Source organism: Anabas testudineus, chromosome 16 (genome assembly GCF_900324465.2).
Source record: "Anabas testudineus chromosome 16, fAnaTes1.2, whole genome shotgun sequence".
NCBI lineage: Eukaryota > Metazoa > Chordata > Actinopteri > Anabantiformes > Anabantidae > Anabas > Anabas testudineus.
Window position 1 is genome coordinate 3,200,896 of NC_046625.1, and position 16,535 is coordinate 3,217,430.

Below are 16,535 nucleotides of genomic sequence, written 5' to 3' on the forward strand. Positions count from 1 at the left end.
TCAAGTAGAGAATCTCAGTCTAAACAACATTTCTCCCACATGCCCTTTCCCCATCTTTTATTTAGCTTAACACACACAAATATTCAACACACTGAAAAAATTCAAAGCACCTGCTAAAAGGTAAAATCTATCTCAATTTCTCTTTAAAGCATTTATTTACATGTCTAATCTACATTCTCATTAAAAAAAAAACAAACACAAACTATTTTCTTGTGCAGCTACAGTAACACAGACTCAAAGGAAATAGAGAATCTGATGTCCTACTGTGACCCTTCAGCTTAGCTTCTGTTCCACCAGCTTCTACAGTAAAAACCAGGGGAATTTCTTACTGGGGGAATTTTTCATCAGTCTGTATTAAAAGATCTAATGTTGATTTATTTTTAATACTCAATCTCTTGCTATTGAAAGTTAAACAGTTATCAAAAAAAATGTGTGACACAAAAAAAAACTCACAAGTGTAAAAAAGGCATCAATTAGAAATAGATATAAGCACAGTAGCATAAGAAGTTGTGCTGCTGGTTTCAGCTCCCTCCTTATTGGGAGTTCCCACTGAAAGTGAGACTTGAGCAGTGAATATAATTTACTGAATACCACAGCATCCAGTTCACACTGTCTCCAACCTCAGTTCGGCATCTCTGACCACGCAAACCTCCATCAGGTTGACTGACAGCAGAAATTACTAAGAAGACATAAAAGGAATAGCAATGTTTTTACATCCAGTTTTATTGAGTTTACCCATGTACGCTACACCGGGTGCATAAGCAACAGCTTTTAAAACGATTTGAACAGCTGTCTTTAGAGATCTTAGAGAATCTTTCAAGATTACACATCACTAAACGCGTCAGGGGAAAACAAACTTAAAGTGTTAAAAAAAAACACATGGATCCCAGCGGCAACACACTGCACGCTCCTCTAATGTCAATCAACATTAAAGCTGATAAAATAAAATTTGATGTGATCCTTGAAACTCGAGTGGTGCACGTCATTAGTGAATTGGCTTTAATACTGTATTTGTAATTCCTAATGAATGAACACTGTTTCAAAGTCCCATCACTCTTAATGTCCTTATTACAGCCTCTAATTGCAGTCTGCAATTAAATACATGGTCAAGTCCTGACACTTGACTTACCTCACGCTGTTTAGATGGTGATATTTAAGGCAGGGCTGTCTTATATGATATTGAGGGGCAACAAAGAGGGAGATTAAAGAACAAACATGGGAGTGCAACAAGTTAAAGTATCCAGATTGTTTTATCTGACCAGCAATCTGAAACAATTTTTTTTTTACGAACACAAAGAAAAGCAGTAAATCGTGTCAGGGATTTTAAATTAGGTATCCTAACATTTTGTATTTAAAATGCTCAGCTTTCACTTCAGCTCTCTCACATTGTTAAACTCGTAATGTAGTGACTGCATAGACTCTTTAGTTGCACTTTACCATCAAGCTGCCCCAATAAATGGCATGACCTATAAAACTCCAACCAGTTCTTGAATATTTAATTACATCTTGATCTTTATAGGCTCGAGTCTCATTATTTCTTACATTTTTAATTTGATAGTTGACACTCAATCTGATTAACATTACAAGCATCCAGGATTATAAATTGCAAGTAAATGACTAAATAGCCGCGACAAAAAGTGCAAGAAAACTCCTCTGTGACCCTCAAATGAAGATGTAAAGGAACTAGCTACAGAGATGGAAAGAGAGAATGAAAGTTTTATGGCCATCCTCTCTTCAAGGCGAAAGCATATTCCTGCAGGTTGAGGAAGAAGATAAGGTTTAGTTGGACATGATTCAGGGAGGCAGAATGAGGCAGTTTTTGTCCTGCCTTTGCTTGCTTGCACAGGCACCATGTCCATAAATCCAGAGCCCAAGTGAAAGTCTCTTCCATTCACACAGACAGACTCTGGCTGCAATGATGAGCTACTCAGGCTCAAATGAGAAAAGCACATAACAAATAAATAACCAGCACAGGTCTGAACCAGAGAGTTGGACAACAGGGGGTGGAGGATGTAATAGAAACGGCAATGCAATCTATTTCAACCAGAGACTGTGATGCTGCCAGTTCAATCAGAAGAGGTGGTCAGGTACGTTGATAAGGCAGGAAAAGAGCTGGTGTGGAAGTAACAGTATCGCAGTTCAAAGAGGGCCTCTAGTCTCTTTCACTTCCTGTCCATTTCTCACCAGATATCTGCTTTTCTGTCTGTACCTTTTGTAGAGGGGCTAGAGCTGCGTCCTAAATCTCCCAGGAACCACACCGTGGTATAGCAGACGAGAGAACACACAACAAAAACTGACAGTTAGGTGGATACATGTTTATCCAAATTGGTCAATATGATAAAGGCATTTGTCTCGTCTTTAATCCGAAGCAGCGTTGATCAAACAAAGAGCTCACCCACACGCCGTATGGATAAGGAAATGTAAAATGAATGTAAATTCAACGCTAAAGACTGAGAGTGCTAGTTTTAATGTTAGACTGTGGTGCTACAGATGTACTGCTTTCTAGACTCACCTAGTATATACTGTAAAGGATATTATACTGCATAGACTTGAGAACTGACAAAAACATGGCCCCAAACACTGACTTTAACAATGAACCATTATTAATGTAAACAGCTACTCATATACAGTAAAGACAGCAGAAGCACCAGTGTGGTTAATACCAGTAACAGTGGTTCTGTTTTACTCAAGTGAGCCTCTATGTCCAGTACAGGGATGCTGGTAGTAACAGAGCAAATACACGTCGAAATGTCCTCTGTGAAAAAGTTTAGTTAAAACAAGCGTTTCCTGGAAGTTTGCAGTCATAACCTGACCAAATAATATGGCAACCACAAAAATAGCAAATTAACCAGAAGTCCAGAATTTTTCCCTTTCAGCAAACCTTTCTTAAAGAACATGTGAATAAAAGTAACCTGTGAATTGATTTTCTTAATTTTAGCAAATAAGCTTTAAGTAACAAGTAAAAATCTTATCAGCTCAACACCATCCCTGTTGATCATAACCAGTGACAGATTCAAATCACACAGTGAATTTTTTGTGCAGTTGTGTGAAGCAGTATGACATTATATAAGCAAGAGGAAAGATTAAAAAACAGGGCAAGAAACCTGTTGACCTGCTGCTATTTAGAAAGATGCCAGCAGTGAGGTTGCACTAGAGCCGTTTCTGACCAGGGAATACTCCCACTTCTCCACTGTGTGTTAACACGCAGATTTCTGTGTGTTGTTGCACAAGACTCCTGGTTCTAGACCTCTCTGGGTTGTTTCTTTCCTTCTCCTGCCCTCTATTGTGATTTGACTGCTTCCTTGACTCTTCTGCACGTTTCAGTGAACCAGTGTGGGTTGGACTAAAAAGCCAGGCTAGCAGCTAATTTAGCTGACATGCACTGGGAGACGGCTCAATAACAGAATCAAATGAAGCAGGCATTTTCTAACTCATTAAAGCACTACAGGAGAGTGAACTCAGGCTGAACCTTTGCATGAAGAAAGGCTCCCGTCCTGGGGGGGACATCGATGCCAGCTAGTTTTGTAAAGAGATATTTATACTTCAGAAGACCGTGGCAACAGACCGTCTGTATCATTCAGTCACTGATAAATCTCCGACTCTGTCCCCTCTAACCACCGTCATAAGATCTGCTCCTCAGAGGGGCCTGATTCTGTTTGGTATTTTTAGGATTAATCTTTTTATATGTGGCTAAAAACACAAACAACAAAAATTTGGGGTTTAGAACAATACATGATGATGATGACATTCAATACGTTTCAGTGTTTAGGAATATTAGTAATACTCAAACTCGAACTCTGTCCAGTCCTGAAGTGAAATAACCTACACTTAAGCACATATTTTGAAGATTTACCTTTTTTCAAACTGTCCAGTTAGAACATTACGTTCTACTATCCTACATTTGAGACCTTCTCTGCATCATTCACAGTGTAAGTGTAGTTGTTAAAGGTTGCTCAGAACTTTTCCCTTCACTCAGCTCACCAATACTTTAAGGCATCATGTTTTACTACAAAAAACATGCTCTGTGTTTTAAAAACTAACCTTAAAGGCATTACGAATTCAGAATACTTCATTTTCTCTAACCAGCACTTTTAATGTCTTCTCAGCTCAGTGTCTGGATGGAGACGTGTCCGCTCTGAGTGTTACATTGATTCACGGGGCCCACAGTGATCAAATCCATCTACGCAGTTGTCCCGGCTCTTAGCCCTAACCCCTTACCCTTAAATCTGTCTCATTGACCTCTGGGGAGCTTTTCTCCCATTTTACCTGCCTGTTTTCTTTCTGTTTTATTCTTTGTTTCTCTTTTAGTTGGACTAACCCTTTAGCTGTACCTGCCTCCTTTGTTGAATTCTCTCTCACTGACTTGCACTTTTCGGCTTCTCTGCTTTTCCGGATTTCCAGCCGATGGCTGAAACTGTGCGCATGTGTTTGAGTTGCCTGCGAGCAGTTTCTCCGTCTCTTAAACTAGCAGTTCACTCCAAAGACAGTGACACGTGACCCAACGATAAATGGAAAACAGTTATTTAATTTGTAAACTAAATTTTGCACTTCTCAACAGAGAGGAGATAAACTGTCCATCAAATGGCCTTTGTCATCGAGGGTTAGAGGGTTTCTTCACCTTTTTGCTTGGTGAATTCTTGATGTACAGTATATTTTCAGATATTATGACAGAACATGATTTGTTTTTTCTTTTAACATGTATGTAAAAAAAAAAACTGGCTCTGGTGTGGACTGTCTCTTTAAGTCGGTTGGTAAAGTCAAGATTCTTCCAGTGATCTCTTACTCTGTCTCAAATACAATAACAATTTGCATTGGAACCATTTTGCTTTACCAGCCACTGAATGGCTAAAAAATACATCTGCAGCTGCATGTTTTTGTTTTTGTTTTTCTTAAGAAGGACATTGTTCAGTGCATGTGCTCTGTCTGGTTTAATGGCATGTGGTAAGTTAATCATATGCCAATCTAAAGGGTTCATTCACCCTTATTAAAAGGAACATACTATATGTTCTAACTATACTCTAGTAATACCCAACCATGCAGATTGTTTCAGTTTATTTTGATTTTACAATATCTGACATATCTGCCTCAGGAAACTTTTCTACCACAAAGTTCAGTTCCAGTGTCTTTTAAAAACTTTGAGTATTTTTTTTTTTTTTATTAAAATATTTTTTATACTTTAAGTATTATTGCAGCAATAACCCTCCTTTTCACGTACATGTTTCAGAGTGGTCCTTTGGGCCCTTTTACATTTTGAATATTATTTTGTTGTAGATTTAATTTTGAATTGGCAAAAATGTAATTTCTGTGCAATAATCTACATTCAATAACTCCACATATGAAAAGAAAACTTTACTTGTTAGAAGTTTTTAAAATGTTTTAAAATTCTAAACCTGAACTGTTGCTTTTACAAAAATATCCTGATGCTTGATTGAGTACTGTGTAAGAGCCCCTTTGGCAGCAATTACAGCTACAAGTCTTCATGAGTAACTCTCTACAAGTGTTGCACACCTGAATAGGCAGTTTACCTCCTGCTTTTTAGAAGTTCCTCTTCTTTTCTATACGACTGGATGGGAAGCATCTGTGCACTGCCGTCTTCGGCTCTTAACATAGATGCTCTGTGCCTGTGTTTTAACTGATCCATTATTGTCTGATACTTGTCCTGAGGCCAGTTCTATGTTTGGGACCCGTTGTTGTGCTGAAAAGTGAACTGTCACCAAACTGAGGCAGGTTTTTGTCTTATTAGTCCAGAGAAAATTGTTCCTAATACTAATGTCATTTGTCATTTGGCTGTGTCTTCCAAACACTTTACTAATGAGGCCTGTGCTGTTGCTGCTTTTTGCCCAGTTACTCACTTTAGTCAGACGCCCAGCTCCAGCAAGAGTCATGGAGATTTAAAACTTCTTCCATTTCACAATTATTGATGCCACTGCACTTCTGGGAACAATCAAAGATATAGAAATGAGAAGAAAAGTCATACCCTCTACCTGATTTGCAGTTTTATCATGGTGGTCTACAGAGAGTTTCTTGAACTTCATGGCCTGAGATTTGTTCTGTGTGATGGTCTCAGTATGAACCAAAGATGGAGAAAATTAAAGCAAACTGAATGAACCTGACCATCCTCATGGTGCATTAGATCCAAAGGTCTGATACATTATTGATTTTTTTTTATACATTTGACAAGTTTTATGTAAACATGAATTAGTTGTTACGGTTGATTTAATGACCATTTAAAAGTTATAACACAAATGTATAACACAAAAACTTGCAGAATGCTAATGGAGTCTAATATATGCATGAGCAGAGAGAAGGCTGTTTTGAATCAGCCCTTTAACCAAAGTGTTTGCTTTATGAGTGTTGGAAACAAAATTTGTACAGCTACTTGAAAAAAACTTCACTTTCATTTCAAAAAGCACAGGTGTAAATATACACTACACACACACACACACACACACACACACACACACAGTGTGGTTCTGATTGCCAGATGTCACAGCATACTTAATTTACCAGTATTCAATCAAAACTATAATGAAATCTATGCTCTGTATGCATCAGCACACCTGGAATGAAATACAGTGCTTATTACCACTACTTTTCAATTGGAATGGATCTGATACATTACACCATATCACCTTAGCTCATGTGCATATATTAAAACCACATCCAATTGGCAGAGCACTGAGGTGGAATATTATGCAAATTCCTAATAACAAGTGTACATGATTGAATTCACTCAGTCAACAGCCAGAACCCTGCACAAATGCAGCACGTATACCCACTGTGTATGTGTGTGTATACGCATGTCGGCGTGCACGTGTCTACACACACGCACACAATCATGCTCTGTTTGCTAATCATGTCTGTCAGTGCACAGATATCAGGTATTAAAACTGTCAAATTACTAAAGCTCACAGTAACGGGGCAGAACTGCTCTGCTTTTCACCCAGATTTGAAAAAGGAAAATAATTCATTTGTTCCAATCTTTAACCTCAGGCTGTATTTCAGGAGTTAAATTGTTATTTTTAGTGTGGAAGAAATAAATCTGCAGCATTAGCAGGAGGGGAGGGATAATGCTCGCCTATGAAGCCTGGGGCCATTTTGTCTCGTTGGCTTCTCATTGGGATGGAGTAGCCATTAAGGGAACAATTACATGCACTTGTAAGCTTGCAGAAGCAGAAAGTAATTAGGGCTATTTTGAAACATCTTTACGTGTAAAATAAGTACACGATTTGTTCTTCATGTTGCAAAGTATTTAAACACACCCTTGAGAAACACCTGATACAATGGAGAAGGTATGGGCGAAAGAAAAAGTTGTTCCTCAGTTTAAATTATTTCTTACCCGACCTTGAAAATGTGATATAAAACTACCATCCAATCCTGGCAATAGTTTAAATTCTGGTATTGTAGAGTTCTGATGCCTTAGTGTCCTGCCGAAGATGTGAAAAAAATTCTTTCACAATTGAGCAAGTATGAAACTTCAAAGTGTTCAGATTACCGGTAATTGGTGTCATAGAAAAGCTTTTGGGTGATGTACTGTTAATGAAGTCGATTTAAGATGTCTACTAGAGCTTGCAAAGGCAGCAACCATTTACATAATCATTCACGTGCATAAGAGAAGTTGTCACTTCCATTTTGACTTGTTTCTTAAACTCAACTTCAGCACTTCTTCCTTTATTTCCCTATCGCCAATTAGTGAGATGTTGTAAGGCACAGCACAGGCAATGCTGGGTTAAAACCTGTGTGTTTACATAACCTACTGTGCCATCTATTTTTAACAATGTGGATGCAATCAGAGTGCTTCTTTTCCTATGGTGCTGCAGAGGAGCATGAAGGTTGTTCTCCAACTATATCACAGCTGCTGCAGAGCACCAGTCCTCAAAGCCCAGCAGAGTGATGGTCTGTCACTCACCCCATCACACGTATCTTTCTCTCTCAATCTCTCTTCCCTTCTTCCCCCTCCTTTAAATCTGCTTCTTGCATATACAGTTACTCGATCATTCTCTCCAATATGCTTCTCTTTTGCTTTTATCCTCCCTCTTTTCTTTTGCTCCTCTCTCTTTTGGATCTTTCATCTCTCACATTTGTTCCCATCTTCATTGCCAGTTTATCACCAAAGTTGTATTTTATCCCTTCATCCTTCCTCTCCTTTTTTCCCCCTCTGGTTGTCACAATTCTCTTTCCTCCCTTGCCTCTACTCGCACAGCCCATCTGTCTTTTTACCTTTTGGCAGACTTGGGTATCTCTATATTAAGCCTTCACTGAGCCGAGACCATGTTGAGTTGACACAGAAATGTAATGCGACAATGTTGGAGAAAAACACTTTGAAGCTATATAAACATAATGAATTATCGCCTCTAGTTTAGGAGCCAGTTCAACCCTACCTACCCTACCCCACCCCTATTTATTTATAATTTTAAGAAAAAAATATTTTTCTAGTTTCAAACCCAAAATGTAGTTTCGGGACTATGGAAAAGCAAAGAAAGGAAAGTGAGTTTATACAGTTGGCCAAAACCTCCTGTGAACCACCTCACGTCTTGCCGGGCTGTTGGTATGATTCACAAGGTATTAATTTCACTGTGACCAGTGGCACCATATGTCCCACAAACCCAGTGATTGAGTCATCCAGCCTGCTCATGAAACATGTTGTGACAGGTCATTCATAGGCCCTGGGTATGTTTACCTCAGCTGCGCCTCTCGCCCCCCGTCGTGGCACTTGACTCATACGCCTCAACCACAAGGAACCCCCGAATAGGATTGTGGGGACAAACAGGGAGGGGGGTGTCACAGTCCAGAGGGAGCTGATGACTCACAGGTACCAGGAAGCCACAGGGGTGACAGCAGGCAGAAAGCACACCGTGATGAGAGCAGACTTTCACCACTCATTACAAAAGCTGCATGTCTGCAGCACCACCAGGATGCTGATCAGTTAGAACCAAAACTTGGAACTGCACTGAAGCTGCAGAGCTGCTTGGCGGTCTGTGTAATGAGACAAAAAAAAAATGTCCAAGATTAAAAGAAGAGGTATTAACTGGCTCACTGCAGCACCACTTTTGATTGCACCTCCCACTGGGATTGCAATTATGATTTATGACTTTTTAATGTGGTCATAAGTCGATGCAATCGTAAGAATAAATGGCTAAAAATTGAAAATTTTTAATTGGAAGCTCTATTTAAAGCGTGATTTCCAGCAACAGTATAGTGCACCACAGTACCGCTCTCTGTAGGGAGAGTGATAGCAAAGCACACCTATAAAAGGAATGTAGTGATACATGACAATGAGATAATAAGCCTGTACAAGCACACCTCTACCAGTCTACCTCCAGATAATGAAGAGCAAGGAACTGAGAAAGTTTTATAGTAACTTCATGACCTAAATAATAATCTCACATTAAAAACTGTTGGCCAGGAACAATGTACATACAGATCAGTCTCAATAAAACCTTTTACCTTGACTCTAATTTTGGCATTTCTTACCCCATTGGTAAGGAAAATCTGTCAAAGTTGGTGATTGCTTGTCATTCTATAACATCCATTGTGCAGTTACCATGGTATCAGGTGCCTTTTGAGCCGAAGGAAAACTAGTTTAGATTTCACTCATTTGTGCTTTTATCTCTTGTGGATTTGTGATGAGATTTAACTGAAATCTAGCAAATCCCTGATCAGATTTCCCACCTCTGTAATATCCGCTGTTTACCTCTAATCACATACACACAGGGAGGAAGAGCCTTCTTAGCCATTTTAACACGTACTCGTTACTTTTTAACGATGTTCAACCAGGCCTAACTGTCTCAGAAGGTTTTATTCACACCCTCCAGTCCACTACAATGAAAACCTGTCAAGATGTGAATCTCAATGGAACTGAAAAATTTCATCAAAGGATTTGGGTTTTGTTCATAGCTTTACCATGTAACACCTCCAAATGACTGGCAGGTCTGAAGGATATAATACAGTATGTGCATAGAAAAATAGTGGATCACATTGATGTCTGGTTAAAAGCAGACACTTTTCTTCTGTTTAATTTATCTATACCCAATGAGTCAATTGAGTTAACCAGAACTTGATGTACTAAACTATCACTAGAGATTTTGTTATATAGATATATGTGGATAGATGGAGATAGATACGCATTTATGTGTATGTAAATTCCAATCTATACACTCTTTTGTCCTTGTCACACATTTCTGACTCATTCAGTTAATTTCTATACATTTCTAAATGAGAAAGTCTGGAAAAAGTCTGGATTGGAGTTTATTGCCCTTATACTTATTATCCTCAATCTCTTCATTCAAAATGTCTCAAAAATCATCATCAAGCTTGATTTAGACATAATTAGACAAATTTATTCCCCAACAAAGCTTTCATTAGTTGTTGAATTTAGTTTGTTTGGGCACACCTGCATTTTCCCCTCCATGGTACAGCTCAGCCATCCCTGTCCACAGACTAATCAGTTTCACAGAAACCGTCATTAAGGGCAGAGAGAAGGGTTTGACACCACAGATGGCAGCAGCATCTTGCAAATGAGCTCTGATTATGAGAGGTGGCAGGTTTCACTCCTCCTATTATTGCTGCCTTTCATGCCATTAGAAAAGCACAGTGCAAGGGTCATATCACCCAAGGACATTTACATGGTAGATTTAGATTTGTTTTTGGTGCACTGTTGCACAGATTGTTCCCTCAGCTTCATTTTGGAGGAATTTGACAACCTCATTTGAGTCTGTGCAGGCAAAGGCGCTACACTCGGTGAGCTACTAGATAGACCTGTTATTTTTGTCTTGTTCATCATAACAGGTGCTTTTACCCCTGATCCTCACACTGGAAAGCAAAGTCTGTGAAAATGACATCAGGTTCCTGCTGCTGTGCTTCTATCAATATTTAAAGCTCTAATACATTTCAGTTTAATTCTCACTGACTGGGGAACTTTTGGCCTCTGCCAGTCTGAGGGGAAAACGCAGGTCCTAGAAAGGCAGGCTGTATTGATCTATTAACAGTGGAAGGAAAGGAAGCCAAGAGCTAGTTCAAACACCTATCCCATGTTGTTTCCCACACAGTGAAACCCATGTAAACACAACCTGTCTGTCCCAGCTGCTACTTGACCTACATTAGCTTTTGCAAATGTTTTTCTACTGGTTCACTCATAAAAGGCCCCAACTAATACCATTTTCTCAATCTTTTTCTGTTTTGAAGGTGTGAGGCGACCACCTGAACTAGAGAAGACCAATCACAGTGTGCATTATACTCTGCTGATTGCTTGTGTTTTGGTGGCCTTCGTCCTGGGCGCCTTCCTTTCTGGCTTCCTGGTCTCCTGCTACTGTAACCACTCAGGCCACAAGACCAAGAAATTGTCAAAAGATCCAGAGGCACCAATTCCACACGCCCTGTCCCTCCGCAGCCTGGCCAAGCTCAATGGCCTATTGGAAAGCCAAAGTAAGGATGACAAGCTGGAGGTGTCATCTCCAAAGATCTACAATTCTTTCTACGCCAACAGCAAGGAGCATCACCCACCAAGGAGAAACGGTCATCACGGAATGACAATGGGAGACCTTGTACATCCACACCACCACCTCCACCATTCCTCTGAACTCTCTGGCCTGCCTACACCAGACTCAACCCCAGAACTGCCCATCAAGAGCATGAAAGCCTTCAAGAACCGGTGGGAGAAGAACCAGAATTGTAACAATGCCAAGGAACCAAAGTCCCACAACATTGGTTCTAGGCCCAGCTCCGCCCTGCTTCACCAGCAGGTTTTCCCCTACTCCCATGGCCTGTCTAATGGACAACCAGTAGGCGGAGGTCACCTACATTCAGAGGAACGCAAAATCCACAATGTTGAACGTGTGCTATCTCAGCAGCCTTACCCTGGTTACTCTCAGAAAGTGATGGAGGTAACTTCACTCGATGAGCTCCTGAAGCACATCCATGATGCAAATAGCAGCAAAAACTCCCAGTTAATGAGCCCATCAAGTCTGATGGCTAGTGGTGGTGGCCAGCTGACTTTTGCCAATCGCATCCAACCTCAGATCCCTGAGACAGAATCGGCCCCCTACTACAGCTCATCCACTTTACCTCGAGATAGCCTCACCCGGCGCATGGATGTTCCGCCAGACATCCCCCCGCACCACCAGTCTACCCTAGAGAGGAGGCACTCCTCCCAGAGGCACTCACTGATTGCTGCAGCCACCAAGATGCCCAATGGAGGTGGAGTAGGAAGCGGAGGTGGAGGAGGAATGATCCCTCGCCAGCACAGCTTTAGCCAACGAAATGGTGGGCCCAGCCAGCCACCTCCGCTCCTGGCACGAATGAACTCAACAGGCAGTGCCTGTGAGGTTCATTACCCCCTCATCCCCAATGGATACCTGACACGCCAGCACAGCTACAATGGAGAGCAGGAGGTCCCACACAGGGGTGCCATTGTCCGCCGTGCCTCCTCTCTCAAACCTGATGTCCCTCCCAAGCCGTTGTTCATACCTGCCACATCCCCAGTCAACCAACAGGGGAAATTCAACTACTGAGGATGTTCAGTCCTGGACTAAAGAGGAAATCTCCCTCATTGTCTTCTTGAAGGAACTCTCATTTGAAGAAATGCAGTGGATTCGAGGTTGCACACCTTCATGAGCAAACTCAACCAGTCATGTGACAACCAGTGCCACTGTGGACGAAAGCCTCAAGCAAACTTATTTTTTTCCCCTTCTTTTTGTCCAACGAATATCTTTGTACCATATTGGTATTGCTCAGCTACTTGCTTATTATAGAACCGCTGACTGGGGTGACGTGATGCCACCTACTTATATTAGGCTGCCAGTGTCCTCAGTGTGGATTTACAATGCAACTTGAAAGCGGTGATGATGGCAAAACTTTACACTTCACTCATCTTGGAGACTCAAAGCAGGAAGCTCCTGCAATGCTTAGATTCATGCTTTTGCTTAACCTTTTGCTTTTTTGATGTAGTGTTGGTAACCAGTCCCCACCCACCCCACCCTCGAATGTGTTTATATTATGCATGTGTGTGTATATATATGTGTGTTTATATTCACACCGTATATGTATACATATACATATGCAGTATATGTAACCTGTGGTGAAAAGTCAAATTCCCCAGAAAGTAGTTATGTCTTTGCCTTACTATACTCTTTCATCTTTGGGCATATCAAAATGATCCCCCCCACCTGATGAGAATACTTTAGTGACACCAAATTGTGCACTTCATCAACACAGCTCAGTGTCAGTTGGCTAAAAACACAGAACCAGATTTGTTCATGTTGACATGAGAAAGATAATACTTCAACAAAGCAGCTATATTTGTCCTTTTTCTCTCTTTTTTTTTTCAATCCCAGCTGATGTCAGGCAGAATCGACAAAACTGGGTCCAGTTAAGTTTCTTGAGAATGTTTCTATAAGATTGGTGCTCCACAAATCTAGTGGGTCTAACGTTCTCTGAAATGGAAATAAACAATACTGTATAGTCTTGACATATTTTGGACCCAAAGAGGGCAAGACAAACACAACATGCCATCTGGCTCTATGAGAATGAACATAAAACATACAAGGAGTGCAGTTATTATAATTATTAACTTTGTGGCTATTGGTTGTAAATAAAGGAATAATTACTAGCCAAATTTTAACTGTATGTGTAAATGTGTGCCTTATTTAATAATAGTGTGTGACATGGGGCTAGGGATTAATGCAAGGGGCTCAGATGGCTACTATGCTACAGTATATTGTAGGTGTTTTATTTTCTATGGTCGTCAGTATGTGTCATACAGTATCTATTGTATATTTGAAGAGTTTCATTCCACAGTGAGGAATTTGTCGTTTAAGAATTTATCACCTTTTCTGATAAACTGATAACTGCAAGTATGATTGTAACACTTTTTTTTTTCTTAAGGTTGATGCAGTTTTTGGAATGAAACCCTTCATTTCTTTTTTTTTTCTTTCCATCCCAGAAGTGTGAGCCTGCAGTTTTCTTTTTTTAGGAGTGTTGAGCAAAGCAAATACACACAGCCAGAGACTGCAGACATTCAGGTTTGACTTCCTCCATACTGTGTCACTTTCCACTGGGTGTTATTTTTCCAATAGGTGCCATTAATATATAAATATATATTTTTTTGTGATTTTAGCAGTAGTGTTAGCTTCTCTTTCCTTTCTAAAGGAGCAGTTCACAGTTCCTCTTATCACCAGTACGCCTGTTACCATTGCAGAAGTCGCATTTAACTCATGAATGAAGTCAATATGTGGTATTTGGCCACTGTTATGAATGTCAGGCAATATTATAAATAATACAACTTTATCTTTCATTCAAATGAAATAGTTGCAAGAGTTGAGATTGTGTTGTGTTATAGTTTTGCTTTTGTGTAAAACTCTTAATACATAAAGGTAGAGGCATGTGACTGGACTTCTACAATGGTTACAGCTGCAGTGTTTGACTTCAACAATACAGGAAGGAAGTGGTAATAAAGTTTCTGTTCATGAAATATGTTGAAACAGTGCAATGAATTTGGATCTGACGAGCTAGGATTGCCTGTTGGATCGTTACTTGGGAACAGGTGGCTGCAGCGCAGAGTATCTGCTGGGGATTTCCCTTAGGGATGGCAATACCAGTCAGCTCTGTCTCAGAATGATCACGTCCTCAAGACTCTCCACTGTTGCACTTTCCAGCAGTCTCTCTTCGGCCACAGTTGACTGGAAGTGTAATCAATTCTGTGAAAACGGCACTATGCTATTTATTGTGTCTGAAAGTGATGTTTATTGATTGAAATTTCCCAGAGCTCATTTGACCCAATGTAAAGTTTAGCATTCATACTTGAACTCCAGTAAATTAAAGAAAATGCAGCCAAACCAACAGTGTTTGCTGGAAGGAAATATGTTAGATTTGGACATTAACAGTTAGTGAAGCATTAAATGACCTTTCAAACAACAAATAAAAAGCATCCAACTTGGTTTAGGGTCATGGCCATGATGTTTCATAAGAGGAATTGTGGCAGCTACAGTGTTTTTTATTTTTTTAAATCTGCCAGTGACAGATTGTATGGAAGAGGGAGCAGTCTCACCTCTAAAAGCTCTATCAGTGTTTGATTTGATGTAAATACATTCTATCTGGGCAGGGTCTCATTGATTCAGTATTATGTTTTGTTTTCTCTTTGATTTCCAGGCTACACCTCCTGAATTACTATGAATTTGGTCTCACAAAATACCATTGTATGTCTCTTCTACTAGGAATAAAATGAAAATATGTTGCAAGTGTCTCACTGGTGAATGTGTCTTAACAATCCATGTGAAATCACTGGGTGCTGCACAATAGGTGAACACAAACACAAGCTGGTTTTGGTATTGCACTGCATTGCACTGCGTCCACCGAGGAGTTCATGTCTTCAGACTTGTTTGATCGTGAGGATGTCTTAAAAAGCAATACATTGGTGGAAAGGTCCCACAACTAACACATGATTTAGTCTTCAGTGCAGATCCAGAAGATTTCTTCAAGGAATACTTCACCGTTTGGGAAATTTAAGTTCCATTTATATAAATAAGTATCAAGTAAATCTGTACATTTACTTCAGATATGCAAGACATGTTCAGCCAAGCTTGTACTAAAACAAGTGCAACTGTGGTTTTCACCAAGTACCAACATGGTTATTGTTTTAATACACAGGGGGCAACACATTAGTACTTGGCACAGAAGCATGAGACAAAGATGGTACACTCCTAACATCTTTGAATAGCAATGAATGAATAATGAATAGGCATTTAGGATTGAATTGAGTGGTTCCAGAAATGTCTTTGTTTTCTATAATTATGACATTGCATTAATTCCTGGGAACAATTGCTAATCAGCACATGTTAAACCTGTTTTAAAAAGAATTGCTGTAATACTAAAGGTTGAGGAGTGAGCAGTCTTGATGGAGGTACAGACTCTAAGTGTTCTCCATGCAACCTGGTATCATTCTGCTAAAACCAGCTTTGTAATAAATTACACATTAAGATTCAAATTCATCCTCACTCACCTTTGTTTAAACATTAGCCAATATTGATTTATTAACACAATTAAAAGTTTTACTTTAACTTCCATTTCTAAAGCCCAACAACTTGTAAATTAATTTAGGCCAGTAATACAATTAATACTTTTTGCAGTGAAGCTTGATTCCCAGAAGTTTTATGCAGTGACTTTAAATTCCAAAGACAACATGTCTGTCCAAGCAGAGACTAATATTTTTGTGTAGTTAATTTTGTAGCTTACAACAGTCGCTACTTGCTGCTTTCTATGATTCTAGTAACATGTTGTAGCAGGATCCTGGGGCTGAGACTTTCTCAATGGAGTTTATGTGTTATCTTGGTGACATGGGCTCATTTTAAAACATAGATGCGTGTTAATGTCAGCCAGACAGGTGCAGTTCAGTTGTTTGACAGTTTTGAAAATCCATATTTCAAACCGCTCCTTTAAGTGATGCGACCACAGGTTAAATGGTGTCATTCTCACTAGACTGAACCAACTAAGCACTGGCATGTTTACAGCAGTGAATCTGAATTGAACTGCTTAGTGCTGAA

The 16,535-nt window shown here is 39.8% G+C and overlaps 1 protein-coding gene across 3 annotated transcripts in view; it reads left to right on the forward strand.

Moving 5' to 3' along the window:
* sema6e (sema domain, transmembrane domain (TM), and cytoplasmic domain, (semaphorin) 6E) overlaps positions 1-15,230 on the forward strand; it is a 122,630-nt gene extending 107,400 nt beyond the window's left edge. For all 3 annotated transcript variants that reach the window (XM_026370838.1, XM_026370840.1, XM_026370839.1), the window contains one exon: positions 11,185-15,230. In XM_026370838.1, coding sequence (XP_026226623.1) covers positions 11,185-12,509 — 1,325 coding nt within the window. In that variant the 3' untranslated portion in view covers positions 12,510-15,230. The remainder of the gene's footprint in view (positions 1-11,184) is intronic.
* The last annotated feature ends 1,305 nt before the right edge of the window (positions 15,231-16,535 follow it).